Consider the following 23,680-nt stretch of genomic DNA (forward strand, 5'->3'; position numbering starts at 1 on the left):
ATAAAAGACAAGTGAGAGGAATATGTATTCTTCTATGAACTGTCTTCTATTGGCAACTACAACCCTAACAAAATGCGTGCGTTTTAGAACCTCCTAAAGGTCACAAGAAGATTGGAAGGTGAATGTATTTATTTAACTGTTATTATATATTAACATTTATATAATATTATAAAGGGATAATTAAGTTTTTGATCCCTATAAATATATGCAGTTTTGTTTTAAGTCTTTATAAAAGTAAATCACATTTTTTAGTCTTTACAAAATTTTCCGTCAATATTTTTAATTCCTATAAAATTTTCCGTCAGTATTTTTAGTCCCTATAAAAAATTTCCATCAACATTTTTGGTCCTATAAAAATAAATCACACTTTTTAGTCCTTACAAAATTTTCCGTTAATATTTTTAATCCCTATAAAATTTTCTGTCAGTATTTTTAGTCTCTATAAAAAAATTTCATCAACATTTTTGGTCCTTGAAATGCTTAAGGAAAATGTTAGGAACTAAAAGTGTGATTTTATTTTGTAGGGACTAAAAACAAAACTGTAAATATTTATAGGGACTAAAAACTTAATTAACTAAAGTATAAATATAATATATAAAACATTCAGCATGTAAGACTTGGTTTAATTTACAATGTCAACGTTGTTAAGAGGAACGTTTTGTTCGAGTTAGAATCTAAGAAATTGCAGGTATGCAAGTGTAACAAGTAGTGTCGTCACTTTGTCTATAAAAAAATATAAAACATTTAATTATTATTATAGAAATTATATAATATATAATTTTGTTTTGAATTGTTCTTTTGTTTTTTACTATCTTTTATTTTGTTTCTTATATTTATTATTTCTTGACCGCTTGTTAGCAAGACTCAAATTTTCAATCATTGTAGTGAATTTTTATTTTATTGTAGTAATCTAATGATCTTCTCTAGGAAAGAATAATTATTAACTTATTATTTAAAATAAAATAAATAAATGGTATAGTTTTATATTTTTATTATAATAAATAATGTAACGACCAGAGTTCTTTTATTAATTAAAATTAAAATTCATGATGTAACTTGAACAAAAAAAAAAAGATAAAAATCCATGATGTAACTCTGGTACAAGATCAATTTAAAGGCTCAAGCTTTAGCTAAATTGTGAGCATCAACAACATCATTGATAAATTGATCAATACTCTTATCAGAAGAACCACCTTCCTCTAATGCTTTTTTCACACTACCTTTCAAATCCAATGCCCTCTTCTTAATCTCCTTAGCTTCTTGCCCCTCCATCACTTCCTTAATGCACCTCTCTATCTCTTCAACACTAGGCACCTCATTTACCTCATAATTCAATATCACCCCATTATCAAATTGTTTCACTATAATCTTAGCAATAGTTGGTTGATCCAACCAATATGGATAACCAATAACTGGCACACCAGCAGTTACACTCTCAATCATTGAACTCCAACCACAATGAGACAAAAAACAAGCCACTGCAGGGTGGCTTAAAACCTTCTCTTGATTACACCATGTTACAACCAAACCTCTTCCTTTTGTTTCTTCCAAAAACCCTTTTGGAAATTCCGTAGCATCATTTTCAGAACCTTTCAATGTAGGCTTAATAACCCACAAAAATGATTTTTTGCTATTCTTCAAAGCATTAGCTATATTATCAACCTCTTTTTGTGTCAACACAACTATACTACCAAATGCAATATAAATAACAGATGAATTTGGCTTATTGTCGAGCCAATCGATACATGAATCTTCAACATTCCACATGTTAATCATATTATTATTAGTAACATCATTTTTTCCGATCATAAAATCCGAAACCAACGGTCCAACTGTGTAAACGGGAGATAAAGAGGACATTGATTTCACACCCTCTACTTCCCATTCATAGACTGTATTAGCTATAACCCATTTCACATTAGTGTCACAAGCTTGACACATATCAACCATAATTTGTCTACAATGTGGAGGAAATGAAGGAAGCATATAAGTAGGAAAATCTCTTACCTTCAGCAAAGGAAGTCCAGGTAATTGAACTATCTCATTAGGGTTATTCAAATCAGGAAATGAATTAACATTCCTAAAGTAACGATAAGAAATAGAAAATGTAGCACAAGGTTGCATCCAAAGAAATGCAACGGGTATGTTAAGTTCATTAGAAACATTTTCAATATTTGTCAACAAAACAGGATCAACAATTATGCAATAATAGTCACGTACTTTGGCAAGGTTTGTTATGAGTGTTGACATATTTTTGGCACCAATTGTTTTCATGGAATTGATAAAGGTTTCACTGTTTTTCTCACGATCAAAATCGAGGCTAAGGCCATCAGAGAAAAACTCAAATTGGATTTGTTTGTTTTGGGAAGGTTGTTGGTTTAAGGTAGTTGAGGGGACATTGTGGGCATTAAGAATACGGTTTTGGACCAATTCGGTTGTGACTATGGTGACATGAACATTTTTTGAAATAAGACGGTTGGCAAATCTTAGGGTAGGATTAATGTGTCCTTGTGCAGCATTGGACACAATCATCACACTCACTTCTTCCTTTGTGGCCATTTTTTTTTCTCTCACAAGGAAATAAAATTGAAGATAAATGTTTGAATACTTAAGTCTTGTATGAGGGATCCATGGAACACTACCTTATATACTAGTATGTGGCTTCTTTAACTATTTTTTTTATTTTTTTTGGTAAAAATTCAATTTATTTAAGGTTTAAATGTGTCATTGGTCCCTGCACTTTCATCAAATTTTGGCATTGGTCCCTGCACTTTTTTTGTTTGGCATTGGTCCCTGCACTTTGTAAAAATATTGGTATTGGTCCCTCTGTTAACTTTCTGTTAAAAAAAAAACACAAAACGAACGGAGTGCCACGTGGCCCAATCATTTCACGCCACGTGGCACCAATATCAATATTTTTACAAAATGCAGGGACCAATACCAATATTTTTACAAAGTGCAGAGACCAATACCAATAGTTTTGTGTTTTTTTTTTAACAGAAAGTTAACAGAGAGATCAATACCAATATTTTTACAAAATGCAAGGACCAATTTTAAACAAAAAAAATGTAGGGACCAATGCCAAAATTTGATAAAAGTGCAAGGAACATATTTAAACCTTTATTTAATTGTTTGGTCAAAAAGTTGGGTCAAATAAGTGTACACACATTTAATAACATGTTATAATAGAGTATTACTGTGTATTAGTAATTTCTTCATAGTTTGGTCAAATGAAAATACCTTCAGAAAAAGTATTATTTTAGAAGAAGAAAAAAACTTTTTTAGATTAAATTTTTTCCCTCCAAATTGTTAGAATACGTCGAAAGTATCACATATTCAATGTACAATAAAAGAAACCTCATAATTAAATTTTAAGTTACTTAAATTAATATATATTGACCATGGAATATATGTATAAAATAAATAAAGAAACAAATTTTGCCATAGCATGATGCACTTCATTGTCATACTCGTCATATTTCGGTGTGCAAAAACCATGTGCTAATGTGTGATACCAATTAAATATATATGTTTTTTTTAATAAATTAAATATATATGTTGTAATATACATAAAGTTAAAAGAATTTTTTTTGAGTTTTGTCCGAAAAAAAAAATTGAAGAAAAACGGTAAGATGTGCATTTTCCTCCTTCTCGATCCAAAAATAAAAGATATGTATTTTCCTCGTAGAAAATAGAAATTTGTATTATTATTTTTTTTGTCTAGTAGCCTAGTGGCTAGAGCTCACACAATTAAATATGGAGAAGCGGAATGTCCGAGGTTCGAACCCGATCCTACATAAATTATGCAATGTATACAAACTGAGTTAGACTCACGGGACATTATTAAAAAAATTAACAATTTTGGTTATTACTACAAAGCACAGAGTTGTATCGTCTTTTGTATATATAAAAAAAAGGAAATAACATAGGAATTAAGGAACAAATTTAGGGATGTTGCATCCAATTGCATCAAAATATGGATGTTGATGCAACGAGAGATCTTAGTTGGCATAAACAGGTTCTTCTGAAGGTGTCTTTAGTAGCTTGGAGGTAGGCATGGCAACAAAATCCATACCCGTGGTTATCCGCCCGAACCAAACCCAATTTGACGGGTTTTCCCCATTTTGATTGGGTTTGGGTATGGGTATGAGTTTTCCCCGATCTCGAAACACGGGTATGGGACGGGTAACGGGTATATATGTACACACCCCAAACCCATACCCAAACCCGTCCCAAATGTAAAAAATTACTTTATGTTGATATGTTATGTTATTTTGTTTGATAATTGTCATGTTAATAAAAACTACCATTGATATTTAAAGGATCAACTAAATAATTTTGTCTAACAAATGTGAAAGTGAGCTTATTGTTGGATAATGTATTACAACGTTGCTCTTGGGGATGCATAAAAACTTATATTTTTTATTAAAAAAATTATTCAATGCGGGGATGGGGAGGGGATACCCGAACCCGTCGGGGACGGGGATGAGATTCAATTTCTCATCCCCGTTGGGTACGGGTAGGGTAACGGGTAAGTATATGAGAATCGGGTATGGGGACGGGGAAGGTAAAACCCGTCTCCTGAAGGTGTCTTTAGTAGCTTGGAGGTTGATGAAAGACAGGTTACCTACCAAAATTAACCTTCAACGTCCCGGTCTTCTTCATGGCGACGCTATTCGGTGTGTGTCGGGGTGCGGTACCGACGAATCAGCGCCCCATCTGTTTCTTCATTGCAATGTGTTCGGTTCTTTATGGCAGCATATTAGATCCTGGATTGGGGTGTCTGGTGTGGATCCTCTCAACATTAGTGAGCACTTCCTTCAATTTATTAATTATACAAGTTACTCTAAGAAGCGCAGGTCATTTCTTCAATTGATTTGGCTTCTTGGTGTGTGGCTGATCTGGAATGAACGCAATAACAGACTATTCAATGACATAGAAACTTCTGATTTACAGCTTCTAGAGAAAGTAAAATTTCACTCGTATTGGTGGCTGAAAGCAAATAACGCCACTTTTGTGTACGATTCTCAGAGATGGTGGTCGGACCCTTTGATTTGTTTGGGTATCAACTAACCTTTGTTTTGTATATACTTTGTCTTGACGGTTTGTTTTTTGGGGTGAGTTTCTTGGTACACCTTGTACTGGGGAACCTCTACCGCCGTTGTTAATATATCCCATTTTAGTTTCTTAAAAAAAAAAAAAAAAAAGTTTGATGCAATGTATAAGAGAGGGAGGAAGAGAATCCTTAATAGTCTAATCAAAAGATCTATGGTGACTCAAATTTGCCAATAAAATATCATCATAAGATAGGATGGAGAGCAAATATACATGAAAATGACTTAGATTCTTTTTTTAGTTGTCTAAAAGTGTAAAGTTAATTGTATAATAAATACTTAACAGAGGTGGATCCAAGATTGAATTATCACTGGGGCTAAATTTTTCTTTTAAGGAAGTAAGACTAAAAATTTTGACAAAATAAATTGCACAAATAACAAAATATGTATTAATCGTAACAATCGTCAATCACTTTTTCCTTGTGTAATGGTGTTGTTTATATTTTAGTGAAATTTAAATTTTTAATTATAATTTAAATAACATCATAAAAATGATAAAATAGTTTAAGTGAATGTTAAATTCTGAGTAAAAAATCTCAATCCAAAAATGGGTCTCCCCTTTATAAATATATTTTTTTATATAGATAATGCATGACGTAAGTTGCAAAATCCTAATATATATATATATATATATATATATATATATATATATATATATATATATATATATATATATATATATATATATATGTTGCAACATAGATAACATAGGAAGCATTGCAGCTTAGTGGGAAATATTCAATTCAACGGGTTTCACCTCACAAATTCGATTAGGAGTTGAACTTGGGACAACCAAGTATGAACACATACTTTTCATACTTGTAAAAAAAAAAGTATGAACACATACGCCACACCACTAGACCAAATAATTATATTTGGTTATATGTCGAAATAGAACATAGATATTATATAATATAGACTTTGTGTAAAAAAAAAAGGTATGGGTTGTATTGCCACACCCAGCCTCACACGAGTCCGCCCCTATATGAAAACTTGTATTCATGTAGTTTTAGATATCGACTCGCATCAGATCAACAAATTACTATATATAAGTCTTCTTCTTAATTTATAATAGGTTAAATAAGTTTTTTGTTCTTATAAATATATCAAATTTCTTCAAACAATAGTTATTCAAATATTTTTTATCAACTTTTTTTTTTCCTGTTTTTATTTCAATTTATGTGCATCCTTTAGAATTTTAAATTCTTTTTTGTAGTCATGTTTAATAAAATATTGAAATCTCTCTTTCAAAAGTTTAATTTTTTTTAACAAAATGTGAATGAACTAAAGTAAAAATAGTGTTCAAAACACATGCAACGGAATAAAGTTTGGATCTATTTTGCGTATAAATTATAAAATTTATAAATTAGATACTAAAAGTGTACCTTTGTATCAATTCTTGAAGCATGAAAATTCTTCAATGATATGAAGACTCTACGTGTATCCACACCGAGACCAATTCTTACCCTCAACCTTTAAGTAGTGGAACTAAAAAAAACTAGAGCATATTTCTATTTTGTATTCTTGTTGTTGTGTTGTATGTTGTGATCAAATCACTTAAGGTCTATTTATAGGTCACACACACTACTATCAAATAGAATGTGTTGACTCATCTTAATGACCTTTTATTTCATATGGTCAATCAATAAAAACAATTAACACATGTTAATGCTAATTTATTTGAAAAATAATTTTTCTACTAAGGTGATCATTGACCAATATGATTCCACATAACTATATATAATTGTATATATATAATGTTGTACGATTTTTTTTTTCTTTCTAAATGATCAACCATTGACCATTGTTATATTCCTATATATAGATTATATATATAATTAGTAAAGATAATGCAACGTACAACAATATTTCTTATTTATTTATTTTTCAATAAATATATAACATGCTCAATTTAATTATATATTATTTGTATTCTTTGTACTAGCAAAAAATACAATAATATTCCACTTAGAAAATTTATATTTTGATTAATTAAATTCTTCAATTTAATCATCAAATAATAAAATAATTTTTTAGTAAGAATTAGAACACTCGTTTGTGTGTGACCCTGTAGGTTCAATACTAAACTGGTAATAGATTAATCAAATCAATATATTAATCAAGGTAGGCGTCTAGTAACACTCCTTAACGTCCAGGTAGTATGAAGTATTATTTTACTTTCAAGAACCAAATAGAATGACATAATATTTTTCTTCCGTCGTTACAACTCTTGTTAACTCTAGAGCATGGTACAATTGTCAAACTCTAATAAGTTAACATATATGACTTAAGAAACTCATTTCTTCTTTCATTTAGTTTCCCTGGCCAGGGTTTTGATTTTATCATAGAGTTCAAACTCATTACCAAGAGTTGACGAATCCCATCTTGATTAGTCATTAATTATACAAGCATTTAATCGTATCCAATATCCTTTCAACTAGCACCCTAAGGTATTAGGTGTTCAGAATCAAAATACAATAAATAACATGTTAATTACTATGACAATCTCAGGTCAAAGAAAATTATTATATTCTTTCTTGAGAATTTTTCTATTGACAATTTGAGGTAATATCGACCATTAGAAATTCTCAGTTGAGTCAGTTCAATGACCACATCTCTATATGCATCATCTATATATGTAATTTAATAAATGAGACTTATTAATCTTTATCCAATAAAGACTATCACATATATATTGATCTATCTAGATTATTGATGTCCTATTCACAACAATCATACGATCAAGAACAATTTAGATTAAAAAATAATAAAAGACTTGTTTCTCATTATCATAATCTCTATCATGATAACAAGTCTATAGTTTTAATCAAGGACATTATCAAATTAACTATTTCACTAAACAGTAAACAAGATAATGAATATCTATTAATTCTAAAATTGGTTACATAATTGATTGGATCTTGGGCATCTCCAACAATCTCCCACTTGCACTAGAGCCAATCAGTCATGTATTTCAATCCTATTCCCCACTTGTGCTTGTCAAAGACATTTATGCCAAGTGCCTTGGTGAATGGATCTGCTGCATTCTCTTTTCCATCCACCTTTTCAATCTTGACGTCACCACGTTCAATAATCTCTCTGATCAAGTGATATCTTCGAAGAATGTGTTTCGATTTCTGGTGTGATCTTGGCTCCTTTGCTTGAGCAATCGCTCCATTATTGTCACACAATAATGGTACATAATCTTTTATCGAAGGGACCACTCCAAGTTCAGATATAAACTTTTTCATCCAAACAGCCTCTTTAGCAGCCTCACTTGCTGCTATATATTCGGCTTCTGTAGTCGAATCTGCTACTGTGGCTTGTTTGGAACTTTTCCAACTTACTGCACCACCATTCAAGGTGAAGACATAACCTGAAATAGATTTACTATCATCTTTATCAGATGCAAAACTTGCATCAGTGAAACCTTTTAGTTTTAGTTCAGAATCTCCATAGATGAGGAATTGGTCTTTAGTTCTTCTTAAGTACTTAAGAATGGTCTTAACCACTTTCCAATGTTCCTCACCTGGGTTTGCTTGATATCGACTAGTTACACCAAGTGCATAAGCGACATCAGGACGTGTACAAGTCATGGTGTACATGATAGCTCCCACTGCGCTAGCATATGGTACTCTACTCATGCGTTCTCTCTCTTCAGGAGTTTTCGGACAATCCTCCCTACTAAGAGTAACTCCAATTCCTACAGGTAAATACCCTCGTTTGGAATTTTCCATGTTATACCTCCTTAAGATGGTATCAATGTACATAGACTGAGAGAGTCCAAGCAACCTTTTAGATCTATCTCTATAAATCTTTATTCCTAAGATATAGGCTGCTTCACCTAAGTCTTTCATGGAGAACTGCTCAGATAACCAAACCTTTGTACTTTGCATTGCTGGTATATCATTTCCAAAAAGTAATATGTCATCGACATATAACACTAAGAAAATGATAGTGCTCCCACTTACCTTTTTGTAAACACAAGGTTCTTCTTCGCATTTAACAAAATTGAACTTTTCAATTGTATTGTTAAAACGAATGTTCCAACTTCTAGATGCTTGTTTCAATCCATAGATTGACCGTTGCAACTTGCATACTTTGTTATGATTAGACATGGATGTGAACCCTTCAGGTTGTGTCATATACACTTCCTCTTTTAGCTCACCATTAAGGAAAGCGGTTTTTACATCCATTTGCCATATTTCATAATCATAGTATGCTGCTATGGCGAGTATAATACGAATCGATTTGATCATTGCCACAGGGGAAAAGGTTTCGTCATAATCAATTCCTTCTTTTTGACGATAACCTTTGGCAACAAGACGAGCTTTATAGGTTTCAACCTTTCCATCTGCTCCAATCTTTTTCTTGTAAACCCATTTACAACCAATAGATTTAATATCCTTTGAAGCCTCAACCAAAGTCCAAACTTTGTTGATCCTCATCGATTCCATTTCAGATTCCATAGCACTTTGCCATTTATCACGATCCAAGCTTTGCATAGCCTCTTTATAGCTCTTAGGATCCTCATCATTATGATAATCCTCATTCGAAGTTTCAACTTGCACCATTAAATTTAATCTTGCAGGTGCACGATGTTCTCGACTAGATCTTCTAAGAGGCTCTTGCACTGGATTGATTTGTTGTTGAACATGTTCTAAGATTGGTTCATTAACCTGTTCTTGAACTGTAAGTGGTTCTTGAGCTAAAGTAGTCGAGGTTGGTATCCTTGGTGTTAATTTTAAAATATCAAAGCAAGAATGTTCAACCTCATTCATACTTTCTTGAGCATTTGGGGTTTCATCATTTTCTTGATCTTCATCAAGTTCTATTTCTTCACCATGGCTACCTTCTGCAAGAAATTCCCTTTCAAGAAAGGTTCCTCCTCTAGCCACAAACACTTTATGTTCAGAAGGATGGTAGAAATAATAACCCATTGTTTCTTTTGGATATCCAATGAACCTACACTTACTAGACCTCGCATCAAGTTTATCTGTTTGCAATCTCTTAACATAAGCAGGACAACCCCAAATTCTAATATGTTTTAGATTTGGTTTACGTCCTTTCCATATCTCATATGGAGTTGTAGAGACAGATTTTGAAGGCACTTTATTTAGAAGATAAGCAGCAGCTTCCAAAGCATATCCCCATAAATTTAATGGGAGATCAGTGAACCCCATCATAGATCTAACCATATCTAATAAGGTTCGATTTCTCCTTTCAGATACACCATTGTGTTGTGGTGTACCTGGAGGTGTCCACTGTGAGAGAATCCCATTCTCTTTTAGATAATCAATGAAATTATTACTAAGATATTCTCCCCCTCTATCAGATCTAAGCATTTTGATGCTTTTACCGGTTTGTTTTTCAACTTCACTGCGAAATCTTTTGAACATTTCAAATGATTCAGATTTATGTTTCATAAGATACAAAAATCCAAACCTAGACATATCATCAGTGAAAGTGATAAAATAAGAATATCCTCCTTTAGCTTGAATTTTCATAGGTCCACAAACATCTGTATGTATTAGCCCTAATAATTCAGAAGCTCTCTCTCCACTTCCAATAAATGGAGATTTAGTCATTTTTCCTTTGAGGCAAGATTCACAAGTTTCATATGATTCATAATCATAATTATCAAGGTAACCTTCCTTGTGTAACTTGTTAATTCTTTTCTCACTAATGTGACCGAGCCTACAATGCCAAAGGTAAGTTTTATTTAATTGATTATCTCTTCCTCTCTTGAAACCGGAAGAAACATGCAAAATAGAATTATAATTTACATTCGGTAAGACATATATGCCCCGTTGGAGACAACCATTCGCATATAAATCATCATTATGATAAATAGAGCAAATATTATTATTGAAGGTAATACGAAAACCACACTTGTCCAACATAGAAATTGAAATTACATTTGAAATAAATTCTGGAACGTAATAACAATTTTCTAACACTAGCACTCTGCCAGTGGGCATTATTAATGAAACTGATCCTACGGCTACAGCAACAACATTTGCTCCATTCCCAACTTGAAGGTTCACTTCACCTTTATTCAGCCTTTTGGTTATCCGCAGTCCCTGTAACGTATTACAGATGTTAAAGCTACTACCAGTATCTAATACCCATATTGTAGGATCTGTAACAGTTAAAGAAATCATGAAAACATTTTTCATTAATATCTTACCTTGTTTCTTCAGAGAATCAAGATACTTCTTGCAATTTCTCTTCCAATGCCCCTTCTCCTTACAGTAGAAGCATTCAACATCAACTTGATTGATATTGACTTTTTTGTGCTTGGTTTTGGTCACACCACCAGAAGGTCCAAAAGGTTTCCTTTTTGGATTAAACTTTCCTTTACCCTTTTTCTTAAAGGTCTTGCCAACAACCATGACAGCTCCTTTCTTCTTTTCAGAGGTAAATTGATTCTCATAATCAATCAACAAGTTAAGCATCTCATGCAAATCAGAGCCCATCTTGTTCATATTAAAATTCACAACAAATTGTGAAAATGAATCAGGAAGTGATTGCAGAATCAAGTCTTGAGAAAGCTCTTTCCCAATATTGCACCCCAACTTCTCAAGTTGTTCGATGAGATCAATCATCTTAAGCACATGGGGTCCAACTTGATCATTTTCACTCAATGAGGACCTGAACAGAGTTTTAGACAATTGATATCTAGCTGTCCTACTTTGACCACCGTACATCTTCTTAAGATGTTCGATAATTTCAGATGGATTCATATCCTCATGTTGCCTCTGAAGGTTAGAACTCATGGAAGCTAGCATGATGCACTTAATAGTGAGACGTTGCTCCAAGTACTTCTCATAAGTCTTGGCAGCTTCAACATCGGTTGCATCAACCGGTGCAGTCACAGCAGGCTTATCAATGATGTCGATTAGTTTTTCGTGCATGAGAACAATTCTCGTGTTACGGTACCAATCATCAAAATTGGGTCCAACCAATTTTCCAGATTCAAGTATTCCACGGAGCGAAAGAGAAGACATACTGTTTTATCATATAAAATGTTTATAATGTGAGAACATTAAAAAATAAAAATAAAAATGGGAGATCACTTAAAAGTAATATATAAAACACTTGGTTGTCAAGTCGTTTCTCATATATAAGTTTTAAGTCATGATGTATCATATACAAAAAAAAAAAAAAAATATCATACCATATAAGTTCCTGGTTGTCAGGTCAATCATATTAGTGTATATATTTATTATGAATTAATTTTATCACTCCTCCGGGTAGTCCAGACATTAAGTATATAATTAATTTTAAATATGCATCATATGCTATAATTAGTCGTTAAATACAAATTTTCTGGTAGTCAGATCAACTCTTGAATTTTACTACTAATTATATATAATAAAACATTTTTATCATTTATTATAATTAATTATAAGTTTCCTGGTAGTCAGGCCATTTCTTATTATTGACAATTAATTATAGGCTAAAATATGGTTTTGGTCCCTGCAAATATGTCTCGTTTTGGTTTTAGTCCCTGCAAATTTTTTTTGTTGTTTTTGGTCCCTGCAAAATATTTTGTTTTTGGAAATAGTCCCTGCAGGGACCTTTTTCAAAATCAAAAGATTTTGCAGGGACTATTTCTCTAATAAATGGTTAAGTCATCATGTGACACGTGTGCAAATTATCACAAAAGTGGAGCCAGGGACCAAAACCAAAATGAGACATATTTGCAGGGACCAAAAACAACAAATTTTTTTTGCAGGGACTAAAACCAAAACGAGGCATATTTGCAGGGACCAAAACCATATTTTAGCCTTAATTATATAATAAAATTGTATCTTATACAAAATTAATACACGATATACTTATATCAATATAATTATTATATATATAACACAGCACGTATATATGTATATTAATGAAGAAAAACATACATTCAGGAAAGCATAAGGAAGTCGAAATTCATATAACATATGCAATTAGATTAGTTTATTTATCTATCATCATATGATATAGAAAACTTACGAAATTGAATATGCACATGTACTGGAAGATTCCGAAAATAAATAAATATACATCTCATGTATTTTAATAGATAGCAAGCTAGTAATCGACGTTACATTACAAATTTGTAATTTTAAAATATCAACATATTGCCGTAACGATGATTACTTCAAACAAAATAAATTTCAGCTATGCTAAGGTTCTGAAATTATAATTTAAACGCAAAAGACCCAATGCTCTGATACCAATTAAAGTAAAAATAGTGTTCAAAACACATGCAACGGAATAAAGTTTGGATCTATTTTGCATATAAATTATAAAATTTATAAATTAGATACTAAAAGTGTACTTTTGTATCAATTCTTGAAGCATGAAAATTCTTCAATGATATGAAGACTCTACGTGTATCCACACCGAGACCAATTCTTACCCTCAACCTTTGAGTAGTGGAACTAAAAAAAACTAGAGCATATTTCTATTTTGTATTCTTGTTGTTGTGTTGTATGTTGTGATCAAATTACTTAAGGTCTATTTATAGGTCACACACACTACTATCAAATAGAATGTGTTGACTCATCTTAATGACCTTTTATTTCATATGGTCAATCAATAAAAACAATTAACACATGTTAATGCTAATTTATTTGAAAAATAATTTTTCTACTAAGGTGATCATTGACCAATATGATTCCACATAACTATATATAATGTTGTACGATTTTTTTTTTTCTTTCTAAATGATCAACCATTGACCATTGTTATATTCCTATATATAGATTATATATATAATTAGTAAAGATAATGCAACGTACAACAATATTTCTTATTTATTTATTTTTCAATAAATATATAACATGCTCAATTTAATTATATATTATTTGTATTCTTTGTACTAGCAAAAAATACAATAATATTCCACTTAGAAAATTTATATTTTGATTAATTAAATTCTTCAATTTAATCATCAAATAATAAAATAATTTTTTAGTAAGAATTAGAACACTCGTTTGTGTGTGACCCTGTAGGTTCAATACTAAACTGGTAATAGATTAATCAAATCAATATATTAATCAAGGTAGGCGTCTAGTAACACTCCTTAACGTCCAGGTAGTATGAAGTATTATTTTACTTTCAAGAACCAAATAGAATGACATAATATTTTTCTTCCGTCGTTACAACTCTTGTTAACTCTAGAGCATGGTACAATTGTCAAACTCTAATAAGTTAACATATATGACTTAAGAAACTCATTTCTTCTTTCATTTAGTTTCCCTGGCCAGGGTTTTGATTTTATCATAGAGTTCAAACTCATTACCAAGAGTTGACGAATCCCATCTTGATTAGTCATTAATTATACAAGCATTTAATCGTATCCAATATCCTTTCAACTAGCACCCTAAGGTATTAGGTGTTCAGAATCAAAATACAATAAATAACATGTTAATTACTATGACAATCTCAGGTCAAAGAAAATTATTATATTCTTTCTTGAGAATTTTTCTATTGACAATTTGAGGTAATATCGACCATTAGAAATTCTCAGTTGAGTCAGTTCAATGACCACATCTCTATATGCATCATCTATATATGTAATTTAATAAATGAGACTTATTAATCTTTATCCAATAAAGACTATCACATATATATTGATCTATCTAGATTATTGATGTCCTATTCACAACAATCATACGATCAAGAACAATTTAGATTAAAAAATAATAAAAGACTTGTTTCTCATTATCATAATCTCTATCATGATAACAAGTCTATAGTTTTAATCAAGGACATTATCAAATTAACTATTTCACTAAACAGTAAACAAGATAATGAATATCTATTAATTCTAAAATTGGTTACATAATTGATTGGATCTTGGGCATCTCCAACATGAACTATGAACTTTTAAGCTTTTTAAGCTTTAATATTCATATTTATTTCATCTATTTTAAAAAAACTAACTTTTATGGGAGATACTCTTCTAATATCCTAAATATACCTGCAAAACCTAATTCAAAAATATGAATGATACACATTAGTTTCCTTAAAAATAGAGACAAAAATGATGATAGAGATTATTTAAAGGATCGTTGTTTGAACGAATAGATACTTGTGGCCGTCTCTTGAATTTCTCTTTTTAAATTTTGTTTTATTTTTCAAACAAACAAAATGTTGAAGTTTAATTCTTTTTTTATCATACATTAGCATGTAGACAGACAATAATGTATTCTTTTGTCCAATTATCTTGATATAAATATAATATAATTTTATGCAATTATTTTTATCAATCCATAAGAATAATAAAATTGTAAATTAAATCGTCTAAAGGAAATATTAAATCAAATTAAAAATATGGGTACACAAAAATTTGATATCCTTTTATTGTTTGGGGATATATATCCTCCAAAAAAAAAGGTATAATTATTAAAAAAAAAAAGGTTATTTTATTGGATAAAAATTATCTATTGTAATTTGTAAATAAAATATAAAATAAGAAAAAGAAAAATCACTACAACAAAAGTTGATATAATTTTTTTTTATAAAGAAATAATAGTTGATACGTCGTATGTCCCTAAATATAAGATTCTTTTGAAAAAATCACAAAGATTAAGGAAAGTTGTGAGGCTATGAGTGAGGAAGGGTGAGCTTGGCAGTAGTTTGGTTATTAATCCATCTAAACTGGTATTGAGGATAATCGAATTCAAGGCCTTATCTTAAACAAAACTAGAGAGATACAGTGTTTACAACAAAACTTTGCAAAAGAAACTTAAATATATAAGGACGAATGTAGAATTAATTTCTTTTAAACTTTGCTTTCTACCTCAACCTAAGTTGAATCGTCCATGCCTCAAAATATTTCAACACATGTCCAAACATGAACAAAGTAAATGTCTATTAAGAAAGTCAAAGTAAAAAAAATATTGTTTCATTTGTAACCCTTGTTTGAGCTAGGGCACATCTCGATCATGTTACTTAAATATGTTTTTATGTACCTAGTGTTTGTTCGCAGGCACTTTAATCTAAAAAATATCCTCTATTACCTTTCGCTCCAAAACAATAGTTAAATACCGTTTCTAGAATTGGCAGGAACAACAATTAAGTATGAGTGATAGAGTAAAATGCAGTACATATGATGAAACTCAATTATATGTGTAATTTTAGGCACTACTTCATTCATTTGCTCATTCATTCATTCTTTCAATGAGGACCTCGATATTTGTTGGCTTAGGTGGTTCTCCCTCGACAGAAGGCGGTACCTTAGGGTGAGATACCCGATAGAACCAAGATATGTATCCTGGTACTTATTGCCAGGATGACTACACCTCTGGACCCCGATCATTCTTAAGTATAAGATGCGCAACAAGAAATCCTAAAAGTATGATCAACACCAAACATATTAATAACAGCTACCTCTAAAGGATATCTCGAGATGTTTTGAACATGTATGCACTACCTCTTCACCCACTCTAGCAAGTGGCAAGAAACCTCCCTCGATTGCGCCTTATCCATCCCGAGTACCAATATAAATCATCGAATGGACATGTAAAAACGACGTAATTTTTTGTGAGCAAGCCCTTATTATTGGTCTAAAGTCTCACATTTATAGGTTTATTTTCGTGCAAGAAAATATAACTAAGCATTCTAACTTATCAAATGTAGAAATTATTCATCATATGGTCTTAGGATCACGTCGTCGACCTCCAGACAATCAATGAAGATCCTATAGCTGTTTGTTGTCTTGTGATTAGTGATTTTGAATACTTACTTGTTGCTTGACTTTGAAGAAATTTGATGGAGTATGGATTGTTGGAGTAGAGAGGGAGTCTACGTTTGTATTTGGTTAGTTTTGAAACTAATGGTTCTAAGACCGTCTTTATTTACTGTATATAACATTGAAACAACAATTAACTTTCGTTCAGGAACGAACGACAATTAACTTTTGTTTGAGAGTGAACAATAGGTAATGCCATTTTAGGCATTTTATTCGTTTTGACGTGCCTCTAAATCTCTAATCAAACAATAAGTGCTTAAAAGAGCAAAAATGTTTGCCAATATGGCTCTTTGGTTGAAGTTTAGAGGCTAGCGTTCTTCCTAGGCCAATAGGGCCTAATCTTCTTCTCCATTTTGTCAAGACTCATCTATACAAATATTGTTAAATCTCTAGTTAGATTTGTTGATTGTAGACATTTGTAGTTAGATATTTGAGTAAGAAGTTTCTCCATCTACATTTATTTTTGTGAACCATGTACTTTGATATCTTTTGCAGGTGGGGGAGAACGGTGTTGAAGGATATGAGAAGCAGTTACGACATAGGGCCACTACCACACGAGGTAGAGGTTCAGCACCGAAAGCATATTGCCATAAACATACACAAACAACACTCAACTTTTATTTTTGGGGGGTCAAAACTCAATACTACTCTACTTTTGGAAGCACTCTTCGTATCATTGATTAATTAGGCAGCAAATAAATCATGAATTGCACATGTTGTAAATAAAATAATATCAGTGGAATTAGAAAACGATCTCGTCATCAAGTGGCCCTCAAACTTTGGATTTATACTTTTGTTAATGAAGACTTTGACACCTTCTACATTCTTCCAAACCATTACCTCATTCCTGGGCCACTAAATTATGTATTTGAGTTTTTTTTTTTTTCAATTCTTTTCTTAAATAAAAATATAACTTTTAATAAGATGTAACATAAAATTAACTAATAATTGCTCAATACCAAATAGTTTGTTGCTCAATACTCATGAAGGCTTCGTCACTTCCTATATAAAGAACGTAACTTACCCTAATTGTATTTTTTTTTTCATTTTCCCTACAAATTTATTATATTATGCTTATACTGGCTGTGTCATTTGTAGACTAGAACAATGAAATTAAGGGAAAATTAAATCCAGTTTCAGCGTAGAAAATAAGGTAATTAGACTTTAAGCAAATAATGCAATCCTAAAACATCAACTACTAGTTCTTTCAATTTATTTAAGTCAATGCTTTGTGCACGAGGAAACTTCTTCACCAAGAGTTTTTCAGTTTTCCGTCAACTCAACCTTATCTCATTAATTGATATCGACCAACCTTACCTTGCTCTACTAGATTAGATTAGATTGGAAGCACAAAATTTAGTTCAAGGTTGAATAAAAATACTAAACTAGATCCGTATATATTTGGGGTCCCTACATAGAAACTTCATACATATCTATAACTAGCTGTCCACCACCAACTAATGTCCCATTCACTAAACTAACTTAACTAATTTCAAAATCTGTTAAACAGTTGCTATATCTCGCCAAACACTGTTTTCAGATTCAAATCGAAAATGAAAAATGAAATTTTATCATCATTGCTTATGCAAAATAAAATTAAAATGAAATTATAACAAGATTTGAGATTTTACGGATTTTTTTTATTCTAAACTTTTTTTTTTTTCCTTTCAATTTTCGAGTTTCAGACTGCAGAGCTATCAGATTTTTTTTTTTCCCTTTCGTTCCCTCAACTTCTTGGAAATGAATTTCATTCACTAATCCCAACAACACTTTCTCTAATGACTCTTCTTTTGTACATTAACCAAAATTATTAAAAAAAATAACTAAAAACGGGATTAAACGAAAAGTGTTCATTTTTCCCATCTAAGAACACCATCATCATCATCATTTCTGGTTTTTCTCATTCATCCCTAATTGCATTCAATTCATTCTCCAATAATTACATTTACGAATCGATTCTGCTAATCCCAATTCGCTTCACCAAAGCATTCCTAATTCCATCCTCAGCTTTTTGAAAACACATCCCATTCTGTTGCTCCAATCCCGCCATGTAACTTCTCACCTCTGTTCTAATCATCTCCTGCATCACACTCAACAACTCCGCACTAAAACTAAACGGCATCACCGATCCCGATTGTTGCATCGGAACCGCCATCGGAACAGGTACAGCCGTGGTCATTACCGGCATCAAAGGGATCGCGCTTGGCGGTGGTGGCGGAGGAGGTGGTGGTGCAGTGTTGACAGGCTCAGTTACACGGTTTGAATCTTCAGAAGAAGAATCAACACCAACACCGGGAAGTGAAAGTGATAACGAAGTTGGAGGATCATTCGAATTCGAAGGCGACGTCGTTTCTACGAGTGGTAGAGGCGCGACGGTTCTCGTTGGCACGGGTCGGTAAACATGAGAGTTTACATGAGTGTTCACAATAGGTACGCTGGACTCGCTTACATCGGATCCAGAAGGAGAACCAGGAGAATTGGCGTTAATATAAAGACCAGTAGAAACGGGAATAGCAGCACCAGCACTAACAGATCTTTTCAACGGTGGAGATTCAGAATCATCAATCATAATAGAAGAACACTTACGTTTCAAAGTAGAGTTCCAATGATTCTTAATAGCGTTATCAGTTCGGCCCGATAAAAGCCTGGCTATTGTAGCCCATTTGTTTCCAAATCGAGCATGGGCTCTGATTATAGTATCATCCTCTTCAGGCGTAAAAGCCCGATGCTCAACTTGTGGTGAAAGCTGATTACACCAACGTAACCTGCATGATTTCCCAGACCGGCCTGGTATCGATTTGCTTATAATCGACCAGTTTCTCGGCCCGTGCTTCTCTACAAGCTTTTGAAGTGCTTCATCTTCTTCTGGACTCCATGGACCTTTGATCCGATCCATTTCTTTTCTGTTAATTACTGTGTTGTTCATATGTAAATTATGATATGATATTATAAAAATATTTTTGTTGATGAGAAAGGAGAAAGAGGGAGGGTTTTGTGTTTGTGGTGTTTATTGGTGGAGGAGGAGTTGCATTGGGTTGGTTTGAGGGGGTGATGAAGTGGTTTATATGTGAAAGGTTGAAAGGAAACCGGTTGGGTAGGTTAGGTTTAGGAGTTGACAGGGAGCGTTATGGGCAATCGGTACCGCTTATAACAGGGAAGCGGTTAGATTGGGATTTGGGATACAGCTGTAAACAGACACGCGTCACTTCTCAGCTGCTCCCAATTACACAAGTCACCTCTTCTTTTTTCCTCTTTTATCTGATTAATTTAAACGCGCGTTTATTACACACACGACGCTCCACTTCTTGTATAAAAGAAAGTGATTTACACGTGATGAATTGAGAAGGTGGGTTAGTTATGTAAAAAGAAACAGTTCTGGAAGTTAATGTAGACAAATAAACCAGAATTTGATTAATTTTCTGAACGTTAAAAATATGAATATAGAAGAAGAGTATAAAAAACGGAAATAAATAAGATAACGATGATAACGGTTGGTTAAGGGTTGGGTGAGGTTCCTTTTCTTTTCTTCTGCTTTGGTTTTCAGTTTGACTGAGGACTCCAGGCTGTATAGCATAAGGATTTCGTGTGGGATTTTGAAGTTTCGTCCTTTAGTTAGGAAATGGGACCCATTTTAAAGGTGACGTGGCATAAAACGACAAGATCGGTCGCCGAATCGGAGGGCGAATCATTACTGCTTTTCTGTCAGTCCAGCCTGTATTCTATACCTGCCACCCCCACCACCATATCATCCTATAACGGCCTATTCTAATCTTTACTTACACGTGTCGGTCACTTTTCAAAAATATCCTGTACGGAACCGGTTACTATACTTCACATTCTCCAATGCTACGGCACTTTCCTCTCAACTTCCCTTCTGCAATTCACTAATTAATTTATTATTTATTTATTACAGTAAAGAATAAAAACTCCTCAAACTGACAATCTTAGCGTTAGAAATGCATTTTAAAATTATCATACCCACGTATTTGTCAGACAAAAAATGTTTATAAAAGGATAATGAATTGATAACAATGAAAGTGGAGATTAGGGGATGGATTAAAGAAAGGTATTGGAAAAGGGCGAGGGAGGAAGTTGTCGGGGGAGGTTAGGTTATTTAAATGAGAAAGCAAATATATCATAATTGTTTGTGATGAAATAGATCCGTATCCATCTATATTTCTGTTACTCGTACGTGGTCCGTATACTATCCACGGCGTGGACTTCTTTCCTCTTTTTTGTTCTTGATGCTATTTTTGGATTTGAAATGTCAAAAACAAATTTAAAACCTACGTTCACCCTCCCTTTGAAAAAGAAATTAAAATCATATTCTAAAAATATTGCATATAAAATACCATGACCATATTTAAATAAAATATATTTTTTTAACCTGCGGATTCTGAGAAAAGATATCACGATAATTCGATATTTAGTAGTAAGGTAAATATAGATAGTATCATCAATAATTGTTGGATATCTTTAAAAAAATGTTTATGTTTAATTGTATGATAAATATGAATTGACAAAAAATTGTTTCATTTAAAAGTCGAATTTGAATTCTTTCAGATGATTCGTCGTCTGATGGAGCTCATTAACAATTTAAGTTCAATTGCTTAATTATGTATATTTTTTTACGTAAAAAAAAACTTCTGTTAAGCATTTTGTAAAAAAAGAAAGAAAAAAAAAACTTCTTTTAAGCATAGACAAATTTATGTTGATAAATTGTACCCAAAAAATAATAATTATGTTGATAAATATCGTTTTGTTTTTAGTGTGGCATTGATGAATTTATTCTAAGTTTACTCGATTAATGTTGCATGCATCTCTTTAAATTCATTAGATAAATATCCCTTACATCGAATGTTAATAAGGTAAATTTGTAGGTACTTTGAAGTTTACTTAATATTGATATTCTTTAGATAAAATTTGTTTAACATTTAAATTTATTTTAAAATAAATATATGAAAATTCATTGATTGATCAGATGGCGATCACATATACAACCAAACTAGCTATGTGGTTATCATTATGTTCACCCGTTAATAATTGCATTTATTTATTTATTTATATAGTGACTTTTTTGGATAGATAAAATTACATAGTCATTGCAAACGTAAACACATACAAACGAAGAGGTTGAGATTCGAAGCCCGATCACAATATTTGTTTTAATAATTTTGATTAGGGGTGGGAATAAGTCGGGTTGAGTTGGGCTTTGCTTTAATAGATCAGACCTAGTTGAAAAAACTAAGACATAAGCCTTGACTTTTTATCTATCAAATACTTTATTTTAAGTTTGGCCTGACCTTATTAAAAGTCTAGTTTGTGTTACAAATTTCAAACAGAGTATGTTCATCAATTTTCATTTATTTTTTATTTGTGCAACGTACTAAATATAAAGATAAACATTAATTAGATACAAATTAAACTAATAAAAAACAATTGTAAAATTTATAGATGGATTGGAACTCAAGAATAATCATGTCTCATAAAAACGAAGATTTCAAACTTAAACTAATAACCATACTTAACATTAGACATATTAGTAGCAAGCCTTAACAGTTCACACAAATCAAATAACCATATGAGTCTTAAATGATGACTTACAAAGCTTCCGGACAGTAAGAAACTGAAAACAACAAGCAAAAATGTATAAAATCTTCAATGTGATAACAAATCAGCAACCAACAAATGCGGGAAAATGTAAATTCTTTTTGGTATTACGGGTCGGCCTTATAGGACTGATAGGATTTTTTATAAGCCTATGTATGGCCTATTTAAATGAATAGGTTTTTTAAAAAGCTAAAGTTTGACCTATTTATTAAACGGGTTAGGTTGGGTCGGGTTTTTAGTAGACCGAGTCATAGGCCCCTGACGGACAGTCTGACCTATTTTCACCCCTAATTTTGATATTTTTACCAATTAAATTAGAACTTGTGAACATTTACATATTGTGTACTGATTTTATTAATAAAATATATGAGTTTGAACTGAATTTTTCATGATCTATTTTACCCCTCATTTAAACTATTTTATTCTTTAATAATATTGTTTGAAATTATAAAAAAAAAAATCGATATCAGAGGTAGTAGGGTATAGTGAAAATTACCTTCGTTTACGATCGAGATAGGAGAATGATTCAACTGTTTTGCGGAGTTTGGGCAAACATTTTCCAGGGTTCAGAGCCGATAAAGTAAGAAACGATAATCTGGGAGATTAAGAGTAAGATTGCACCACCGGCAATAATTAAGGAATGATGGAGAAGACATGATCTCTAATGGTGATGCGCATCAAGGACATTATCAATGGATCATGCAGAGAATTGGAATTTGAAGTCAATGTGGGGTGCTACAATCCCGCTAACAAGGGAGTTATCACATAACACTCACGAAATTAGGTGAATTGAGGCTTAAGCATTGTAGGTCACGTCGTTTGACGAGTTGGAATTGTTACACTATAAATACTTTATTCATACATTATAATTAACACATGTAATCAATCAAATAAACTTATTATGCACCTTTTGTCCTTTTATCTTTATGCTTTTATCCATGCCTTTCTTAGCGTAGCTTAAACCCAAAAGCAACCGTAACTATGATCTATTGGAGAAGTTTGGGAACTCACAACCGAGGGACATATTTACTCCCTCAATATCAACCCCTTGAAGCAAAGCAAATTACAGTTGAAGAAAGTCAATCAACCTCGACTAATTTTATATTCCATCAACAATAATCTCATCTTGGATAGAGAAGGAGACACCAATGAAAGAATAAGGATGTGGGGTAGTGTGAAAGACAAGTTGTAGTGCCCATCAACC

General features: G+C 32.1%; 2 protein-coding genes across 2 annotated transcripts; both read right to left on the reverse strand.

Annotated features, from left to right (window-relative positions):
* Window positions 1-1,119: 1,119 nt before the first annotated feature.
* LOC11410891 (UDP-glycosyltransferase 84B2) lies at window positions 1,120-2,559 on the reverse strand. The gene has a single exon (XM_003611616.1). The coding sequence runs from the start codon at window positions 2,557-2,559 to the stop codon at window positions 1,120-1,122; it is 1,440 nt and encodes a 479-aa protein (XP_003611664.1).
* A 15,863-nt stretch (window positions 2,560-18,422) lies between these two features.
* On the reverse strand, window positions 18,423-19,988 carry LOC11410892 (transcription factor MYB44). The gene has a single exon (XM_003611618.3). It carries the CDS (start codon window positions 19,790-19,792, stop codon window positions 18,812-18,814), a length of 981 nt encoding a protein of 326 aa, XP_003611666.2. The 5' UTR covers window positions 19,793-19,988; the 3' UTR covers window positions 18,423-18,811.
* Between the last annotated feature and the right edge of the window lie 3,692 nt (window positions 19,989-23,680).

This window comes from Medicago truncatula, chromosome 5 (assembly GCF_003473485.1).
Source record: "Medicago truncatula cultivar Jemalong A17 chromosome 5, MtrunA17r5.0-ANR, whole genome shotgun sequence".
Classification (NCBI taxonomy): Eukaryota; Viridiplantae; Streptophyta; class Magnoliopsida; order Fabales; family Fabaceae; genus Medicago; species Medicago truncatula.

What these genes read in the sequence shown, in the direction of transcription:
- LOC11410891 (XM_003611616.1), bottom strand. Translation starts at nt 2,559, where the DNA reads ATGGCCACAAAGGAAGAAGTGAGTGTGATGATTGTGTCCAATGCTGCA.
- LOC11410892 (XM_003611618.3), bottom strand. Translation starts at nt 19,792, where the DNA reads ATGAACAACACAGTAATTAACAGAAAAGAAATGGATCGGATCAAAGGT.